This window comes from Pinus tabuliformis, chromosome 4_2 (genome assembly GCF_031772625.1).
Source record: "Pinus tabuliformis cultivar Carrire ecotype Pingquan chromosome 4_2, CPIR1, whole genome shotgun sequence".
Taxonomy (NCBI): domain Eukaryota; kingdom Viridiplantae; phylum Streptophyta; class Pinopsida; order Pinales; family Pinaceae; genus Pinus; species Pinus tabuliformis.
Window position 1 is genome coordinate 526,658,726 of NC_142304.1, and position 21,185 is coordinate 526,679,910.

General features: G+C 38.1%; 1 protein-coding gene across 1 annotated transcript; it reads left to right on the plus strand.

Moving 5' to 3' along the window:
- The first annotated feature begins 12,901 nt into the window (after window positions 1–12,901).
- LOC149170326 (uncharacterized) lies at window positions 12,902–13,492 on the plus strand. The gene has a single exon (XM_089425519.1). The coding sequence runs from the start codon at window positions 12,902–12,904 to the stop codon at window positions 13,490–13,492; it is 591 nt and encodes a 196-aa protein (XP_089281645.1).
- Window positions 13,493–21,185: the final 7,693 nt, after the last annotated feature.

Consider the following 21,185-nt stretch of genomic DNA (forward strand, 5'->3'; position numbering starts at 1 on the left):
CTAGGAACCTTGGTTGACTAAGTTGAGATATACTAATTATCTTTTACATAAGAGTTTACTTGCAATTGAGTTGGTTAACTAGCTTACCAAGGTAGTTACAATAATCATAACTACCTCCCCTCTATAATCCAAATATAAATATGCATCAATCTATCATTGTACATATAGAGAATCAAGGATATAATAAAGACTACTTATTTGTTGGCTTTATGGTTACTTGTTCTCTCTTTATCGATGTGTGTATATGTGTAGAGAGATAGGTTTTATAGATGGTTTCTTGTATTGTCAAATTGACAACTAGATTGCACTAGAGTTCGTTAATTCACAACATTGGTTTTGCCATAGATTGCACTAGTCCAAGGCACTGCATAGAAAGATCTAAGCACATGCACTTGTTATCAAAGAATGAGATAATATAGTGGATGGAAAATATACAATTATTTGAAAAATTACAGAGGAAGGAATTAATAGCCCTTACGCAATTCAAGGTACAACTCTCCATCAAAACCCAAGAGAAATTCATAGAGTTGGCACCCATACATGCCAATAAATTGTTTGACAAGAACAAAACATGTATGTAGAAGAATATATAAAATTGATATAAAAACTTATAAATGTTATAAGAACGATCCTAGATGAGTGGTTAGAGAATAACTCGTGTAATTTTCACAAGGACCAAGTAATTGAAGAAATAACTTCACTAAATGATGTGGAGAGAAGGCAATTTCTTCTATTTAGTACCAAATTTGTTCCAAAACTTCCTAATAGATAAAGGGATCAAACATATTTTCAAAGAAATATCATCATTATTTCCACGGGTGAGCACCAAATTGAAGAACTAGAATGAAGATTAGGGCTTCTTTGTTAATAAATAAATCATAAAAACCTCAAAATTGGCAAAGAACATTGTGCTTTCCATCATGACTTGGAGTAAAAGTTGAGGTTGGTAATGGGGGGGCTAACTACCCATAGGATGGATGCGTGAATTGAACCCTAATTCAGTTGAATTGGAAAAGAAGAAATGTGGTGAAGAAAAAAAACTAATCATGCCTAGTGGAAGGAAAAAGTAAGCATCAACTAAAAAGTGTGAAAGTATACCCTATTATTTTTGTAAACAAGTTTTTTTCTATTAATCTGTCACCATGTTACATAATATAAAAATTCTTTTGCCATGTTTTTCCAGATTGGAAACCAAACTAACAACAAAAGTTAATGTCTTTTATCCCAAATGTCCATATACTAATCACATACAAACAAAAAGATCTATTGACCAAGACTTTATTATGCAATACATTATGCCACAATACTGGTAAATTGCAAGTAAAGTAAAAAATCCCTAATTTAAATGAAACCATCAAGAGGATGTGTAAATATCAATAGAGCATGGAATGGCTAGATTGACTATAGATACATGATTTGGTTTGTTGTTGAGCTACTCCTTAATGCAAACTAGTCCTTCATGTTCTTCCACCCTAGAGGGGTTTATTGATCTTTGTTTATCATATCGAGAAGGCTCGATCTTCGGTCCTCCCTTAAGTGACTATTCAAGCTTGCCAAAAGATGAAGGTGAATGTCATTAGATCCCAAGTTGGCTAGAAGGTTGACTAACTTATTGCATGTTGTGCTGACATGAGAAGGAATAACGATTTGAATCATACGGATCATATTGTTAATATGTGTGATATGTTTTTCCAATGTTCGGTTGTGGCAATCTTCTTCTAGAGGAGCTCCATTGATTGATTTCTTTATTCTTTATATAACTAGTTGAGAATCACCCTCGACATTCAGCCTAAAGAAGCCTTATGTTGATGTGATAACAAAGCTAATATCTAGAGCTGTAAATTTCATTGTGTTGCACTTGAATGTCCCATACTATATGTGGATAGAAACAATGGTTGTCATGGAAGATTCCTCCAAGACCAGTAGAACTTGGATTGCCTTTAGATGCCCTGTTAAAATTACGTTTAAGGAATCCAAGAGGAGGAGGGCTCTAGGAGGCTAGAGGCTTGTAAGATGGCTTCCTGGAGGTAAAGGATCAATAGAAGGAGATGGAAACAACTAGAGATTATGCAAAATTGTGGCATATAAACCTTTAGCTTCCTAGTCTAACGATGACCAAGGGTGGAGTAGTATTATTTCACGGATACCTAGCAATGATTTTGCCTAGATTACCTCCCCTTTTGATGATCAATTATTAAAGATGTGATTGTTCCTCTCCCTTCATATATTCCATAGCAAAAACCCTTTGAATGGGGTCCAAATCTCGATTTACAATTGGATTCTTTGTCAAAGAGTATCTCCAACCTTCAATCATTTCTATGATGCCATTCTTATTCCTATTTGATTGTCCAAATAAGTTGAAGAGTTGAGACCACAAAGTTTCAGAAAATTAAATAAACTAAAAAAAAAAAAAAATATATTGAGCAAGTGTTGAATGTCTTCTACATCCTATCTACATAGAAACAAAGGCAAGGGCCTTCAAATCCTCTGTGAACGATTTTAGCCCATGAAAGGGATCTTTTGTGTACCAACAACCAAAGAAGACATACAACTTTGGGCCATAATTTCTTAGCCCAAACCTATTTCCAGATTGGCTGGTGAAGATGATTGGTGTGGCTTGCAGCTTGTTGATATGCCTCTTTGATTGTGAACATACCCTTCTAGTCATATCCCCACAAGAGTTTGTAAGATCCATCAAAGAGTGTGACCTTTCATTCATGAAGTTCTTCCATTAATGTGCCCATATTGGCTTGATAAAGAGTTTGAGGCCAACTTTCCTTATTTTGTCCATTCTCTCCATGAGCTGTGCTTCATTGTCTAGTTCCAATAACCTACTATTGTCAAGAGGCCTCTAGATTTCATAGGCTCTTCTATAGCAAGAAATTCTACCCTGCCTCCAAGATTTGGATATTGATCCCATGATTCCATGCAAAACAAGGCATATTTTCCTTCTCAGACTTCCCATAAACATTATTGGCGTACCATGAAATTATTAACGCTAGCCAGATTCCACATTTAAGATCCTTGAACAGGGATTTGAGCTCTCAATTGTCATTTCCAAGATTGAGAGGGGATGTATTTCTTGCTCTAAAGTTGACTACATAACTCTTGACAACCTTGGATCCACCTCCACCATAATTTTGACCCCAAAACATTATTTAGAATTTTTGGATCACGAATATCAAGACCACTAGCCATTTTGGGAAGACATAATTTATTTGAGGCTACAAGGGTCCATTTTCTTTCCCATATAACCCCTTTGCATAGAAAGGATTTGTAGATAAGCTTTGATGGATCTGAGGATTCCTTCAAGTGCCACTAATACAACGAAAAGATACATCAGAAGGGCTTGCAAGATTGATTTTAACAAGACCAATCTTCCATCAAAATTTTGAGATTTGAAGGTCCAACAATATAATTTTTTTGATTAATTCCTTAAAGTGAATAGTTTGAAGGGAGTAGTCTACCAAAGGCACCCCCAAATATTTAGTAGGAAATAACTGCACTAAATGACCAACAATCTAGCTAGGTGCCCCTGCATTGCTAATATTAAAGAAATAAATTTGAGATTTACCCACATTAACGAATGTAATTGAGACCTCCATGAAGTCCCACAAGATCAATTTTAGAGCTCTATCTTCTCTTACTATTGGAACTCCCTTTAACATTGTATCATCAACAAATTGTTGATTTAGATGGGAAGATCGTCACCAAAGAATTTTAATCCCTTTATCTTTCCTTGTGTTACCACCGCTTTTGTGGTGCGTCCAAACCCTTTTATAGCAAGAATAAATAAGAATGTGAGAGAGGGTCACGTTTCTGAATTTCAGGTGAAGACTTGAATAGTGGGGAAGGAGATCCATTGCGCATCAGGAGAAGCAAGTGGTTGCAATGAAAGCTCCTACCCAATTAATCCAACTACTTGAAAAACCAAAGGTTATGAGAACATTGAAGAGATGAGGCCAAAAATTTTGTCAAAGACCTTAGACATATCAAGCTTAATTAGCATTCCAACCTCTTTAGATTTTCTCAACAAATGCAGGATCTCATGGGCTACTACTATTCCATCTAAGATGTGTTTTCCTTCCATATATGCGGTGTACTCCATTGAAATTAGATTTGGCAGGAGTGGCTTTAGACGATTTACAATGACTTTTGAAATAATATTATATATCACATTGCAATAAGGCTATTGGTCTGAAGTTACGAGGAAACTAGGTCTTGTTAAACTTGGGCACTAGTGTTCGTAGTGTGACATTCAAGGCTAGAAATAAAGAGCATGTACTTCAAGCTTCCTCCACATGGCCATGGATTTCTTTGCCAAGGAATTGCGAACAAGCTTGGAAAAATTAGTGTTGAACCTATTCGAACTCGGCACTTTGTTTTTTGGTATGGAAATTTCTACCTCTTTGACTTCGGCATAGGATACCCCTCACATCAAGGCAACATTATGATTTGGTTGAACTAGCACTAGGATGTTTTATGTGATACTTTGAATTTGTCTCCACTGACTTTTATTTGGTTCAACTATGAGTGATCCATAATATCTAACCAATTCTTGCTACATCTCTTTATGTTTGTGAATTTTCACCTTGCTTCATCTTTGAGCAAAAATATCTTGTTATGATGTCGACGTTTGATCATTGATTTATGGGCAAACTTTGTGTTCTGCTCCCCTTCTTGAAGTTAGTGGATTCTTGACTTTTGCCTCCACAATATTTCCTCTTGTTTCCTCTTATCCTTTATTTTTTCTGAGTAGTTTCCTAATTTTCCAGCTAAATCCTTAGTTCCCCCCCTAGAATTATTAGTTGTTCAACCTCTTGCATATGTACCTCCAACTCTTGTTTTGCTCTTAAAATATTTCCATGATACTCTTTGTTCCATATTTTTATTTTGACTTAAGGATCTTGAGTTTTTGTTAAAACTTGGCCATATTGGAGGGAACCTAAACTTGAATCTCTTCCCACCATGCCTTTACCTTCTCAAAGAGTGATAGATCCTTAAGCCATAAATTATCAAATCTAAAAGGCCTATGTTTAGGGGTAACTTTGATATCTATTTATAAATTAATCAATGAGTGATCTTAACTTGTACAAGGAAGAATATATTCTTCCACGAAGACATCCACTTCTAATAGATATTATGAGACTGAAAATCTAGCCAAGTGCGAGGTTACTTGATTCTTACCGCCACAATGATTGTTCCAAGTGAATAATCCATTAACAGTTTCCACATTGCCCTGCTTCATTTGCTACATCAACTTTTTGAGTTTGTGTCTAAGCGGAAAATACCTCCCTTGTTTTCCTCCAATGATGTTACCATGTTGAATTCTTTACTTAGAATCCATAAATTATCTTGTTGAGGCTCTCTACTGCTAGTTAAGTTTCTAAGAAATCATGGCTTTTCTTTTACCATGTTTGGCCCATGAACCGTTGTTATGAATTACGTTTATTTTGAGCCTAGATAGTGGAATATACTAGAGATTATCCTTGCGGTAGCCATCCAATTTTTAAATTCCACTTTGCTTGAATTCCATACGATAACTAGTCCTCCTAATTTCCTTGCAGCATTTAGTGTTATGGTTTGACAACTTCTCAAAAAATGGGAGGTTATTGAGTTGACTTTATCATTGTCACATTTAATCGCCTCTAACATCACTATTATGTGGAGTTCCCTACAATTTCTCTTTCTATTGTGTGGAGAAGCCTTTGTTTACCTCAATAGTCAAGGCCTCTTATATTACACTAGATTATCTTCGTAGGGAAGCATGTTGGGCCGAGGAAAACACTTTTTTCAAGAGAGTCACTTGTCCATAATTGACAAGTGCATCATGCATATCCTTTTTTTTTGCACGGAAAATCTAGGCAGATCAACCTGAAAGCATCTATCCGCTGGCCAAACAAGCAAGCCTATTGCCAAGAGTGTCAAGGAGATTTGACCCATGACCTCCCAATTGGCAAGGTACTTAGCAACAGGAACTCAACCAACTTAGCTAACCCATGGGGCTGCGCATCATTCATATCCTATATTAACTATTCTCCGCTTTTCCTTTTTTGAAGCTTTGTGTTTGGAATCCAAGGTTGGTTGGAGTTGAGCTTTCTCCCTTCAAAGCCTCATTCCTTTTACTCTTTAGTTGCAAATAGACATGTTTAAATAACTCTTTTTATTGATCTAGTATCTTTCTTGGGTCCTTACTTGTCCACTCTTCAATGAGGTCTAAGAGTGCAATTCCATCCATATCCATGTCCTCAGACCCATCAACATTCATTGTTCCCTATGTTAATTTTCCAATGTTCTATGTTGTCACAATTACTTTAGCCCAATTCTTTTCTTCAATTATAAATCTTTCAAAACAATTTACAATGATCAATAAAAATTGTAGATAGAACGTTAAATGCAATGTATAGTAGACAATCAAAAGCAACAATAAGAGACCCAAGAATTTGGTCAAAGACCATGGAAAAACCCACAAGAGGAGAAACCCTTTCAAATTCTTCTTCTTACTAGATTGTCATAAAATGTCTAGAGAGAGAGAGTAAAATGTTCCAATTCATCAATCAATCAAAACCAATCCCAAAACGAACCAAACAATATCTATTATATGATAAACCAAACAATATGTGATCAATGTCAAAATCTCTAAAGTCGGCAGTCAATGGTCCACATAATATAGGTCAATATCACAGCCGCATAGACCTAGTGACAGTGATTGCAAGTGAAGCTCTCCAATCGTAGTGAATACCCTATCAAGTGAGCATCTACAATCGAGATTTCCACAAACCAAGTCCGCGGCTCTAAAATAAAACTTCCTTTCACACATGTGAGCTCAAACCCCATAACTCCAAACCTGTACGAACCAATTTCAAACTTGTGCAAACAAATCCAAAAAATAGAGAAGAAGAAGATGCTTGATGATGATGTCCAAATGAGGTGCATTTGTCTTGTATTTATATGCTTCCAAGGGTGTCCAATTTATCTTTAAAGTTGACCCGAACTTTTGTGCACGTGTGGGTTTCCTCCTTAAAAATACATTTTTCCTTAACCAAATTAAATTCTTCCAAAGGCTAGGAGGGGTATTTCTTGATGAGGAAGGTTGTCCAAAGGAGGGAATTTATCTGTAAGCTACCAAATTAACACTCCCTCCCAGCTAGGGAGAAATTACTGACTGCAACATATGTCCCATCTCAAATATCTTGACATCATGAAATCAAATGTTGTCATTGCTCATCTCTTCTTGTCTTTGCTGAATACTCTCGAATCTAAAAGAAGAATAATTTGACATCACAAGGGAGCTCAAGCTACCACCCTCTATCCATTAGGGAACCTTTGCTACCACCCAAAATCATCATCATCGGGGAGCCTTTGCTACCACCTAAAATCATCATCATTGGGAGCCTTTGCTACCACCCAAGATCATCATCATCGGGGAGCCTCTGCTACCACTTGGGGATCATCATCATCGGGGAGCCTCTGCTACCACTTGGGATCATCATCACTAGGGAGCCTTTGCTACCACTTGAGATCATCATAATCAGGGAGCCTCTGCTACCACCCAAGATCATCATCATCGAGGAGCCTCTGCTACCATCGGGAATCCACAAACAATAGGAGGGATGCCACTTACCTTATGAGGTAAGGATCTCACCTATCCCACTTCCTAGTGATAATAGGAGAGATATCACTTACCATAAATGGTAAGGATCACGCATATCCTATTATTTGTTGATCTTCCCAACTTGACCCGCAAGAGCCAATGGTAGAACACCTGCATCTCTAGCTTAAGTAGGATGCCACTTACCATAAATGATAAGGATCACAACTAAATAAAGCAGCTAGCACCCATTGGACAAATGGGTGGGAAACTAGATGCGAAATCATGTATACTTTGTCAATACTATCCAGAGTTCCCTCAACCCCAAGAGCTTTAAGGCTTAATTCCTCACCCTAGGAGATGAGAATAGCTCAGTGTCCTCAATCAACCGGGACCCTTACCTAGGAGGGTCACATCCATCAATCCAAGTTGCTCTATGAATACTAAGAATTCCCCTTTCAATAAAGCCTTAGTGAGTATATATGTTATATGTTCATCAGTAGAAATGTGATGGAGTCTCACGACTCCTCTCTACACCATGTCTCAAATGTAATGATACTTGATCTCAATATGCTTGGACTTGTCATGAAATATGGGATTTTTAGTCAATAGAATCCCACTCTTGTTGTCGCAGTATATGACTTTCATATCTAGAATCTACTCAAATAGCTCTCCAAAAAGCTTCCTCGACCAAAATGCCTTGCAGCTAGCCATGCTAACAACAATGTACTATGCCTCAGTCGTGCTCAAATCCACAAACTTTTTTTTCTTGCTCATCTAAGATATCATCGCGGACCCCAGACTAAAGTAACACCCTCATGTGCTTTTCTGGTCAATAACATTTCTACCCTAGTTATCATTGGTGTCACCATGATGATGAACATCTCCGACAATATATTTTAGACCAAGGTTAATCGTCCCACAGAAATATCTTAGTACGTGTTTGGTAGCAACCCAATGCGCATGAAGGGGCTCAATCATGAATTAACTCAAAGTGTTCCCTGTGAAGCATATGTTTGGATGAGTGTCCACAAGGAACATCAATGCCCCAATCAATTATCGGTACTCGAGAGGGCCTATCGAGTCCGGTCCAACAACGTCTCCACATATCTTCTTGAAGTTTATCTCCATTGGGGTAGCCAAGGATTTGCATTCTGTTATTCTATTTTTTTCCAATAGCTTCACAACAAATTTTCCTAAAGAAAGGAAAATCTCTTTGAGCCTATGCCAAACCTATAATCCCAAAAAGTAATGCATCATATCAAGCTCCTCCATTTTGAACACGGAGGTCAACTCCCTCTTAAAATCATGCATCAAGGGCTCACTACCTATCAAGAATATATCATCAACATATAAAACCAAAATCAAAGGCATATCTAGGACCACTTTGAAATAGAGGTTTGGATCGACACTGCTTCTCATGAATCCAAGATTCATCGAGTAACTACCAATACACGCATACTAGGCTATGGGGGCTTACTTCAAGCCATATAATCCTTTCTTTAAATTGAAAATGTGAGTCTTGTCCTTCAGTTAAGATACCTGAGGCTGCTTAACATATACTTATTCCTATAGTATTCCATGAAGAAATGTGGTCTTTACATCCATTTGGTGAAGAGTGCAATATTGACTAGCAATAAGGGAAACAATTGATCTAATAGTAGTGTAGTGGGCAATGAAAACAAATATATCATCATAGTCTCATCCCTCTTTCTGGGAGAAACCTAGGGCCATGAACCTTGTTTTATACTTCTCAATGCTTCCATTAGCTCCGTGCTTGATATTATATAGCCTTTTTGAAGTTGTGACAAATTTTCCTTAAGGTCTCAGAACAACATGCCATACATCATTCTTCATAATCAATTCATATTCTTTAGCCATGGCACCATTCCAAACTTGTTCTTTCATAACTTCTTCAAAGGTGGAAGGCTCAACCTAGATCATAATGCTCATAGCTACAATTTATCCCTTATATCAACATGGCTTCTTACTTTCTCTAAAGGTCCTTTTGGTAGGAACATATCTTTCAACATATTGTAAAGTATCACAAAGCCATAATGATCTCTTCCTTCTAGGGAGATCACTTGGAGGATAATCTAAGGGATCCCTGGCTCCATGGGATTATACATAATATCCTTCTTAGATTTAGGCACATAAAGACCTTCTAGCATGTCATCATCATTCTTGTCAATAGGAGGAGGTGGAGGAATTTCCCTTGTTTTTTCACAAGCATCATCTTCATCGAAAGTTGTATCACTACTAAACTCTATCTTCCTTTTACCATATATGTATATATTAATTGCTTTATAATTTTCACAATAACCAACAAATGTACCTTTCTTTTTGGAGGCTTCCAACTTGTTCTGATTCTCCTTTGACACATGGAAATATACGGGGCAACCAAGTATCCTGAGATGACCAATGTTAGGCTTCACACCTGTGAATACTTCTTTAGGAGTCTTGTTGTCCAGTGGTTGTCCAATGCATGATGGGGAACCTGATTTTGAACATATATTGTTGTATTTTTAGCTTCTCCCTAAAGGAATTTCAACAAAGTTTGATCATGGAGCATGGCTCAGGCAACTTCTACGATGAACATGTTCTTTCTCTTAGGCACTCCATTTTTCTCATGATTGTATGGTACAATAGTTTCCTTCTTAATACCTTCCTTCTCGTAGAAGTCAATGAACTCATTTGAAATGTACTCTCCACCTTTGTCAGACCTGAAGATTTTGATCTTCTTCCTTGTTTGGTTTTCTACCAGCGCCTTGAAGTCCTTGAATATATCAAAAGCCTCATCCTTATGCTTTAAATAGTATATCCATGTCTTCATGTAGAAGTTATCAATAAAGATTATATAGTAGAGATGTCCACCAACAAAGTGCATAGGCATGGGATCCGCATAGGTCAGAATGAATGAGATGAAGAATATCATCGGTCTTGTTCCTGCTATAGGGGAACGGTGTTGGAAATTGTAACTAACTTCGGTCTTCATAATGATCTATTTGTAAACATGGTACTTTGTATAAGAAAGACAAAGAAAGAAAGAAAGAAAGAAAGAAAGAAATATATATATATATATATATATATATATATATATATATATATATATATATATATATATATATATATATATATATATAAGCAAGGGTTTCTTACTCAAGTTTACGTCACAAGAATGTTCTTCATGCTTCTAGGTCTTTCTAGGACAAATAAGAAATTATGTCACGTATTATAGTCCCATTTGGACTCATTCTAACAAATGAAAATATCTACTTAAGTCAAGAGAAAGCCATTTATTCCTCGAACTCCAAGTCAGCCCTAGTTAAGGTGAAGTCGGCCTAAAGGAGGGCAATTTGACCCCTCAAGAAGGCTATAAATAAGAAGGATCTCAACTCATTTGAGACACACATTCAAGTTTGATCTGCAATAGTGAAGGAAGCGAAAGAGCTAGAAGGAAAAAGTAAGGAAGAAGAAATCAAAGTCTCTTGGTTTATCTTTTTTTTTTTTTTGTCCACACATGTGAAGTTACTAGGGTTTTTGTGAAGCTGTAAATTATAGGGAGCCGAAATTATGTGGATAATGGAGAAGTTGTAGGGCCAAAATTCTAGAGAAAAGTTGCAGTAGGCCCAAGTTTGGAAGTTTCCTTGAAGAAGATATTGTTGGGGGTGACTTGGTGCTTGGGAGGATTTTGGGCTTTCGTATTTGGATCTTTGAAATCTCTTTGTGAACAGATTCTATAAGAAAAGAAGCATTTTTATGGGTTTTCCCCTTGGAGGGGTTTTGCCTTGGCTTGGATCCTATATCTTGTGTACTTTGTTTTGTTGTGATGTTCATTGTTTTGGTAATTACTTTATGAACAAGATCTAATAAAGTAATAAAAGGCCAACACACATCACAAGTAATTATCAAGCTAAGGAAAAGCTTTATAATCTCTATGTCTCTTGATTTTCCAACATGGTATTAGAGCTAAGGTGCAAGAAGGAGACTGAAGATGAAATCCTAGTTGGCACTACGGCAATGGTTACGAAGAAGGGTTTCAAGTTTCTTGGGAAATTTTCTACATCCATCAAGGATTGCATGTTGAAGATCATCTCCAAGCTAGCAAAGGAAGTGAAAAATGGAACTTTGTTCTCTACTTTATCTCACACTTTCAAGGATGATAATGTATGAGTTATTGATAGTGGTGCCTCAAGACAAATGATAGGAGAATGTCGCCAACTCCAAACTTTATCAAAAGGAACCTCTTCTCATTCAATAAATCTTGGAGATAAGAAGAGTTATCCAATGAAAGGGATTAGATCTACTTCATTGGAGCTCGAGTCTAGTGGAAGTATTCACCTCAACAATATGTGTTCATGGTTTGAATAAAAACTTACTTTCTATTTCTTGTCTAGAGGATAAGGGTGATATAATTACTTTTGTTGATGGGAAGGTTTTGGTTTAGAGTAAGGGCTCTAGTATTGATAATTGAAGGGTGATCGATATTCATGAGGAGACATTGTATAAACTTTTTACATGTCTTTCTCAAGCCCTAGTTCACTTAGATGTGAACACTTCTAAACGATGGCATAGAAGGTATGAACACCTTCACTATAAGATTTTGGTATCTCTAAGTCAAATGGTAAATGGCATCCCCGATTTGAAGGAATAACATGAAGGGACCTATAAGGGGTGTACTCTTGACAAGAATGTGAAAAATCCATTTGCAAGAAGTTATACTAGATCTAAGGAAGTTTTAGATCTCATACACTCAGATGTACGTGGTCCTATGGTTGTAAAATATCTTGGTGGGCATCAATATTATGTGACATTCATTAATGATTTCTCAAGGAAAACTTGGTTATACCTCCTCAAGTACAAACACGAGGTATTCAAGAAGTTTCAAGAATTCAAGATTGAAGTGAAGAATCCGACCGAGAGAAAGATCAAGACTTTGAGATCTGACAATCGTGGAGAATATACCTCTAAAGAACTAATAGCATTATGCAAGAAAGCAGGTATTAAGAGGGAGCTTATTGTTCCTTACAATCTTAACAAAATGGTGTGGTCAGAAGGAAGAACAAAACAATAGAAGAATATGTGAGGGCCATGCTACATTATCAAGATCCCCCTAATTTCCTATAGGAAGAGGCATGTGTGATAGTTGTTTACTTGACGAACCAAATTCCTCATAAGATACTCAACAACATGACCCTGAAAGAAGAATTTATAAGAAAAAAGCCTATTATGGATCATCTTCAAATATTTGGGTGTCATGTATATATACATATACCCAAGGAAAAAAAGAAGAAGTTGGATCATACTAGTATGAAGGGCATCTTTGCTGGGTATAGTGCTTCATCAAAAGCTTACAAAATCTATATTAAGGAGGATCGTTGGATTGAAGTAAGTAGGGATGCCATCTTTGATGAAAGTACAACTTACGAGAAATCCAAGGATATTCGAGATGACTTTGATGAAGAAGAGATACCTATCTTTGAGGATATCTCAAGAGACAATGATGATCAAGATCCAACATCAACTCAAGAATATGTTGAAGGTTCTAGTGAGCTTGTGCAACAAGTAATTGTGCCTGAAAATCAAAAGAGGCCTACTTGGTTGAGAACTACTCGACAAGAAGTAACACACACAAAAAAAGGGACATTTGGGGAAAGTAAAAGACTAGAAAGGTATTCTGGGTATGCAGGATATATGACGAAGCTCGTTGAAGCTAAACCTTCCTCCTATGAAGATGTAACTAAACATCAAGAGTGGAGGAATGCAATCCAGGAAGAATACCAATTTATTATGAAGAATGATGTCTTGGAAATTGTTCCTAGGCCAAGTGACAAATTGATAGTCACTTCAAAATGGATATATAAGATAAAGCACGCTATGGATGGGAGCATTGATAAATAAAAAGTGCAATGTTTTTAGCAAGACCCTTCTCACATAAAGAAGGTATTTATCATGAAGAAACTTTTTCTCCTACAGCTAGATATACAACAATAAGATCGTTTGTTTCTTTGGTTGCTATTATGGGATGGAACATCCATCAAATGGATGTTGAGACAACTTTTCTGAATGGGTGTATTGATGAAGATGTTTACATTGAGTAGCCAAAAGGATTTGAAATAAATCATAGGGAAACTCATGTCTACAAACTGAAGAAATCTCTATATGGCTTAGATCAAGCACCTAGAGCTTGGTATGCAAGATCCTAACCTATATATCAAGGTGTTCCAGGGAGAACCAATGATCATACTCTTGTAAATGTGTGATCTACTTGTTACATGTGTAGAGCATCCAATTCAAGAATGCAAGAAGTAGTTAGAAACCGAGTTTGATATGAAGGATCTTAGGATTATGCATTATTACTTGGGACTAGAAGTTTGGAAAAAGATAGGTGAAATATATCTTAGTTAAGGTAAATATGTGATCAAGGTGCTTCAAAAGTTTGGCGTGATGGAAAATAAGCCTATGATGACTCCTATGATTACTAATCTAAAGAAGTTGGGGAGTCAAAATTATAGTCTTGTGGATCCTGCTTGTTACAGACAACTGATTGAGTCCTTGATGTATCTAGTAAACACATGACCTGACGTTTGTCTTGCAGTAAATGTCCTCACTCATTTTTAGATGGAGCCAAATCATGACAACTACATAACAACTAAGCATATCCTAATATATTTGCATGGAACCATACATCATTGCCTCCAGTATAATGGTAATGAAATCAAACTCATGGGATATACAAATTCTTATTAGGGTGGAAGTGAAATAGATGGAAGAAGCACAACAAGTGGATGCTTCAACTTAGGATCTTCCATGGTCTCATGGATTAGTATAAAGAAGGATACAATTGTTTTGAGTATTGTTAAAGCTGAGTATGTCGCTGCAAGTGAAGTCTATTAGGAAGTTGTTTGGCTCAAGAGGTTATTATCACATTTGTTTGAAAGACCACTTAGCCCTACACATATACATTGTGATAATAAAAGTTGTATACGATTGACATAACACCCAATGTTTCAGGCTAGGAAAAAGCATATAAATAACAGGTACCACTACAACAAAAGCCTAATACGAGATGGGGTCATGGAGATGCATTATATACCTACAGATGAATATCTAGAAAATATTCTGACTAAAGCATTACCAAACAAGAATATTGAGTACTTGAGAGACAAGCTTGGTTTGGTAGACATCTCTTCCCTAATTGAGAGGGAGTGATGTTGGATAGTTCTTATCTTTATGTGTCATGCACTAGACCAAGACTAACAACTATAAGTCTTAGTGAAGACCATAAAGAAAGAATGGAGTCCAGAGGACTGGATAATAATCTCACATTGGAACTTTTTATGGATTATAGAATCTAGGAAAGAAGTTGTAGAATGATACTCTTTGAGGATGAGGTAGGGCATCCAATATAAGAGTAGTCTAAGAGGACCGATATTCTTTGAGAATTCATGATTGGAAATCCATTATAAGAATAATCCTAAAAGTTCACACTTAGTGAACATCTGGATGGGGTATGTGCCTCAGAGGTAGTGTGGTAGCTCACATAAAACCTCCCAGCATAATGCTCTAAAATAAGGATGAACTTTTCAAGTTAAGGCCTTCAAGGACAATGTTGGTTATGATATAGATGCTTTACAAAGATGGCTTATCAATCCATCTCTTCTTATGAGAATGCTTCAAGATTGAGATTTTGTGTACCATGTGATGGGATTATGAATACCTAGCTAGTTAAGATGGAGCCTTGGAAATTGTAACTAAGTTTAGTCTTCATAATGACCTATTTGTAAACATGACATTATATACTTTGTATAAAGAAATAAAAAGAAAGAAAATAAAATTATTATATGTAAAGCATGGGTTTTGACGCTCAATTTTGGGTAAAAAACATGTTCTTCATGCTTCTAGGTATTTCTAGGACAAAGAAGAAATTATGTCATCTATTATAGACCCATTTGGACTCATTGTAACAAAGGAAAACATTTATTTAAGTAAAAAAAAATCCATTTATTCCACCAAGACAAAGTCAGCCCTAGTCAAGGTTAAGTCCACCTAAAGGAGGGCAATTCAACCCCTCAAGAAGGATGTAAATAAGAATGATCTCGACTCATTTGAGACACACACCCAAGACAAGTTTGATTTGCAATAGCGAAGGAAGAGAAAGAGTTGGAAGGATGAAGGAAGGAAGAAGAAATCGAAGTCTCTTGACTTGTCTCTTTTTTTGTCCACATGTGTGAAGCTGCCAGGGTTTTTATGAAGCTTGCAGTTGCAGGGGGGAAAATTTTGTGGAGAAGTTGAAGGGTTGAAATTCTAGAGCGAAGCTATAATAGGTCGAAGTTTGGATGCTGCCTTGGAGAATATCTTGCTCAGGGGATCACTTGGTGCTTGGGAGGATTTTGGGCTTTGGTCTTTGGGTCTTGGAAGTCTCTTTGTGAAGTGATTATATAAGAAGAGAAATATTTTTCTGGGTTTTCCCCTTGGAAGGGTTTTGCCCTAGCTTGGAGCCTATATCTTGTGTACTTTGTCTTGTTGTGATCTTCATTGTTTTGGTAATTACTTGATGAACAAGATCTAATAAAGCAATAAAAGGCCAACACACATCACAAGTAATTATCAAGCTAAAGAAAATCTCTATAATCTATAAGTCTCTTGATTTTCCAACAAATAGTACCCTTGTCTTCTTTCCACTGGCACATCTTAGACATACTCTGTCATGATTGTCTTCAACATCAAGCATCCTAGAGACTAATTTCTTCAATTTTTGTAGAGCTTCATAATGTTGATGTGCCATTATTTGGTGCCATAGCTCGGTTTGATGATTAGTGTCATGTACCATTACTAGTAGAGGTCTTCCATTGACTCTATAGAGTCCTTCAACTTTAGATCCCAATGTAAATGCATGCCTCATACGAGATTCCATAGGTTAGGTGAGGACTTTACCTCTTATGAAGGTTACTCTCATCCCTTTGTCTTCCAGGGTATATATGGATAACAAGTTCTTATTTAGTATCAAAACATACATTACTTCATGAAGAAAAACAAATTCCCCAAATTTCAAATCAAATTTGGCAAAACCAAAGACCTTCACTAGATATGTAGAGTTGTCCCCAAGAATAATATTCAAACTTATCTCCCTCTCAATCGGATTTGAGAGGACTTCCTTATACTTGGAGAATTGTCTAGAAGACCCACTATGTACCAACAAACTATCATACAAATATGAAGGGGAAGAACTACAAGGAGCATAAATAAGAGAATATTCAGATTGACTATCATCTCCATTATTTTCATACCTATAGTTCCTCAACTTCTTTTGAGGATGATGGTCTTCTTTGTAATCATCTAGAGTACCCCTTCTCCTTCTATCATCCCTTCTTCTTGTTAAGTTATGGTATGTTCTATGCTTATAACAGTTTACTTCTTTTTCTTATTATATTCCACAGATTAGCAATCACATATACATAAAGTAAAGTGCAGATAGAACATTAAATGATCGACAGAAAACAAGCCAAGACAAGACACAAGATGTGGCGGCTAGCCAGGGACAAACCCCACAATGTGTGGGGAAACCCTTTGATCAAATCTTCTTTTATCTTCAATAATTTAGCAGAGAGAAATAGTACAATAAATTTGATTCATATCGGCAGTAGCAAACCCTAGATCAGCAGCGTCAACATTAGCGGCTTCATTATCAAACTAGGGCAGACCATATCTCACAAACCGACCGTCGGATTGACTTCATTCCACCACCAAAAGTTTCGGCTTCCAGAGGAGGTTCAGATGAACCTACAGCGTAGTTCAAATGAGGAGATCTTCTAGGCACGCAAGTCAATCTTTACTTCTGCAGTTGCAGCTTCAGTTTCAGCAGTTTCAGGCTTCAAACTAGGGCAGTTGATATCTTGCAAACCGTTCATAGGATTGACTTCATTCCACCACCAAAAGTTGCGGCTTGCAGAGGAGGTTCAGATGAACCTATAGCGCAGTTCTAAAGAGGAGATCTTCTAGGCCACGCAAGTCAATATTTACTTCTGCAGTTGCAGCTTCAAATTCAACAGTTTCCGGCTTCAAACTAGGGCAGTTGATATCTTGCAAACCGTTCATCGGATTGACTTCATTCCACCACCAAAAGTTGCGGCTTTCAGAGGAGGTTCAGATGACCCTATAGCGCAGTTCCAAAGAGGAGATATTCTAGGCCACGCAAGTCAATCTTTACTTCTGCATTTGCAACTTCAGTTCAACAACTTCCGACTTCACATGTGAGAGAGAGAGACTCATTTCAGCGCAGTAGAGAAGAGACTCATTTCTGCATAGTAGAGAGAGAGAGAGATGTGATGAGATGAGTGAGTCCAAATGAGGAAAAGTCCTCTTATATTTATACACGACGTTGGTGGGTGAATAGATGCGACTGTTGGGCTTCTGAGCCTACATGAGTTGTAGGTCGGCTTGATAATAATTCCATAATCAAAATAAATTCATATCTCCATGAATACTTATCGGAATCGGATGATCTTTATATCAATCGTACACCTCTCGAAGAGAGGAATCTAATAAAAATATTATCAGCCATGAATAAGATGACCCACATGAAGTTTTGCCCTGGTTGCCAACTTTAACACTCCCTCTCAACCATGGAGAACTTCATCTGCAATTTGTCTATCAGTCGTTACTATTCATCCATCAAATGCACTGCCTTGTACAGCCTGACCCTTGCCCTGCTCTGCTCTATTCTGCCTGTTCTGCTTTGTCTTGTTCTGCCCTGCACTGATCTGTACTGTTTTGCTCTATTCTGCTCTGCTCTTGCACTGTTCTGTTCTGCTCTGCTTTTGTCTGAATTATGAAGAAGAAGAAATGATCGAGGATGTATCATACTGACTCAAAGTCAGTCTCAGAGTATGTACCACTGGTCCTAGACTAGTCTCAACCAACCCGAAGTCAGCGTCATAGTGAGTACAACTCCACTGGTCCTAGACCAATATCATCCTCCATTGACTCAAAGTCAGTCTCAGAGTGCGTACCACTGGTCCCAGACCAGTCTCAACCGACCCGAAGTCAGCTTCATAGTAAGTACCACTCCTACCACTGGTCCCAGACCAGTATCGCAATCTCAGAGAGTGTACCACTGGTCCCAGACCAGTCTCAACTGACCCGAATTCAGCGTCATAGTATGTACCACTCTCACTGGTCCCAGACCAGTACTGCACTGACACGAAGTCAGTCTCGGAGTATGTACCACTAGTCCCAGACCAGTCTCAACCGACCCGAAGTCAGCGTCATAGTATGGTACAACTCCTACCACTGGTCCCAGACTAGTATCGCAGTCTCAGAGAGTGTACCACTGGTCCCAGACCAGTCTCAACCGACCCGAAGTCAGCGTCATAGTATGTACCACTCTCACTGGTCCCAGACCAATACTGCACTGACACGAAGTCAGTCTCGGAGTATGTACCACTGGTCCCAGACCAGTCTCAACCGACCTGAAGTCAGCGTCATAGTATGGTACAACTCCTACCACTGGTCCTAGACCAGTATCATTGATCCCAGATCAATGGAGGTCATCCTAGCGTAGGGAGTACGGTAGATACAATGATGCGTCCATCGGTACTACTATGGTCCCTAACTTCATTTCCCTGCTCATTGATCAGATGAGAGGTACTTCCCATGAGTCCCATACTGCATGGGTAGGATGCCTCGACAGGAGAACTAATCAATCCTGTCCTCACAGGAGAACACATCAATCCTGTTACAATCGCCGTGGAGAACACATCAATCCAGGCTGCCATGGAGAACACATCAATCCAGGCCTCATAGGAGAACTAATCATCCTGCTACACAGGAGAGTGAATCATCCTATTCCACAAGAGAGCGAATCATCTTGTCCCACAAGAGAGCGAATCATCTTGTTCCAGTGTGCACCACCAGGGGAGGGTGAGTCACCCTGTGGTCATATGTTGCTCCAGTAGGAACCGCAAGCCCTCAGAGCTCCCGGAGCTCATTGTATGCAACATGCAGGACCCTTGTACAAGGATTTCTTGCCGACTCCAAGTCGTTTGGGAAAATCACAGATTAGATCTTTCCTCGGGGCTTTGACAAGGTGTATCAACCTGTACATCATCTTAATGTGATGGAGCTTCCTTGCTCATCAACTTACCATGTCCTAGATGATGTCTATCTGCTGGAGAAATTGACGAATATGGGATTCCTCAATAATTGAATCCCACCTCTGGTTGTTACAGAGAATCACAGTGGTATCCAATGTAAATCCAAACAGCTCACTGAAGAGCTTTCGCAACCAGACTGCCTCACACGAGGTTATGCTAGCAACAATATATCCTGCTTCGGCGGTGCTCAAAGCCACCGACTTCTGCTTCCTGCTCATCCAGGATATCGAAGCAGATCCCAAGGTGAAACAGTACCCGGAAGTGCTCTTACGGTCCACCACACTGCCTGCCCAATCAACATCAGTATATCCAAGTAGTCTCACATCTCCGGCAGTGTATCTTAATCCATGAGAGATTGTGTCCTGAAGACATCTCAGAAGATTCCTGGCATCAATCCAGTGAGGCTCAACCAAATATGAGCTCACAATGCTAACTGCAAAACATATGTTCGGACGGAGGTTCACCAAGAACATCAATGTGAATGAGTTTTTGAAACTCAGAGGAATTTCCCAAGTCTGGTCCGACATCACTACCATATAACTTCTAAAAGTTAAGATCCTCGAGGTAGTCATAGGCTTGCAGTCCATCATACCGAATCTTTCCAATATCTTTACCACATATTTTCCTTGAGATAGGAAAATTTCCCTTGGCTTCTGCCACACTTCAAGTCCTTGGTCCTTCATTTCAAATTCAGAAGCCATCTCCCTCTTACATTTGTGAATGTGAGGGTTTGCACCTGTTAGAAAGAGGTCATCCACATACAACACCAGTATGAGAGGCTTGTCATCTTCAACCTTAAAGTAAAGGTTAGGATCAGCTTCACTCCTAGTGAATCCCAGCTTCATCAAGTAGCTATCGATCCTCTCATACCATGCTCGGGGTGCTTGCTTCAGCCCATAGAGAGCCTTCTTCAGCCTGCATACATGAGATTTTCAATCATAAATCTCAAATCCTTCAGGTTGCTCCACATAGACCTCTTCTTTGATAGAACCATGCAAGAACGCGGTCTTAACATCCATCTGATGTAGGTTCCATCCTTGTGAAGCCACAAGGGCTATGATCAAGCGGATGGTCGTATATCTGGCAACAGGTGCAAATATCATAGTCTATACCTCCCTTCTGGGATAAACCACGAGCAACAAAATGAACCTTATACTTTTCCATACTTCCATTTGCTGCATGCTTTATCTTGTAAAGCCATTTTGAAGTAACAATTGTCTTGTCCAGGGTTTGGGAACTACTTCCCAGACATCATTCTCCATAATAGACTCATATTCTATGGTCATAGCATCCTTCCATAGTTAATGCTTGATGACATCTGAGAATGATGAAGGTTCATTTTATATGATCGTGCTCATGATGGTCAGGTATCCCTGATACCTGTTAAGTTTCTTACTTTGATGGAAGGTTCCTTAGGGTGCAACATCATACACAATTCC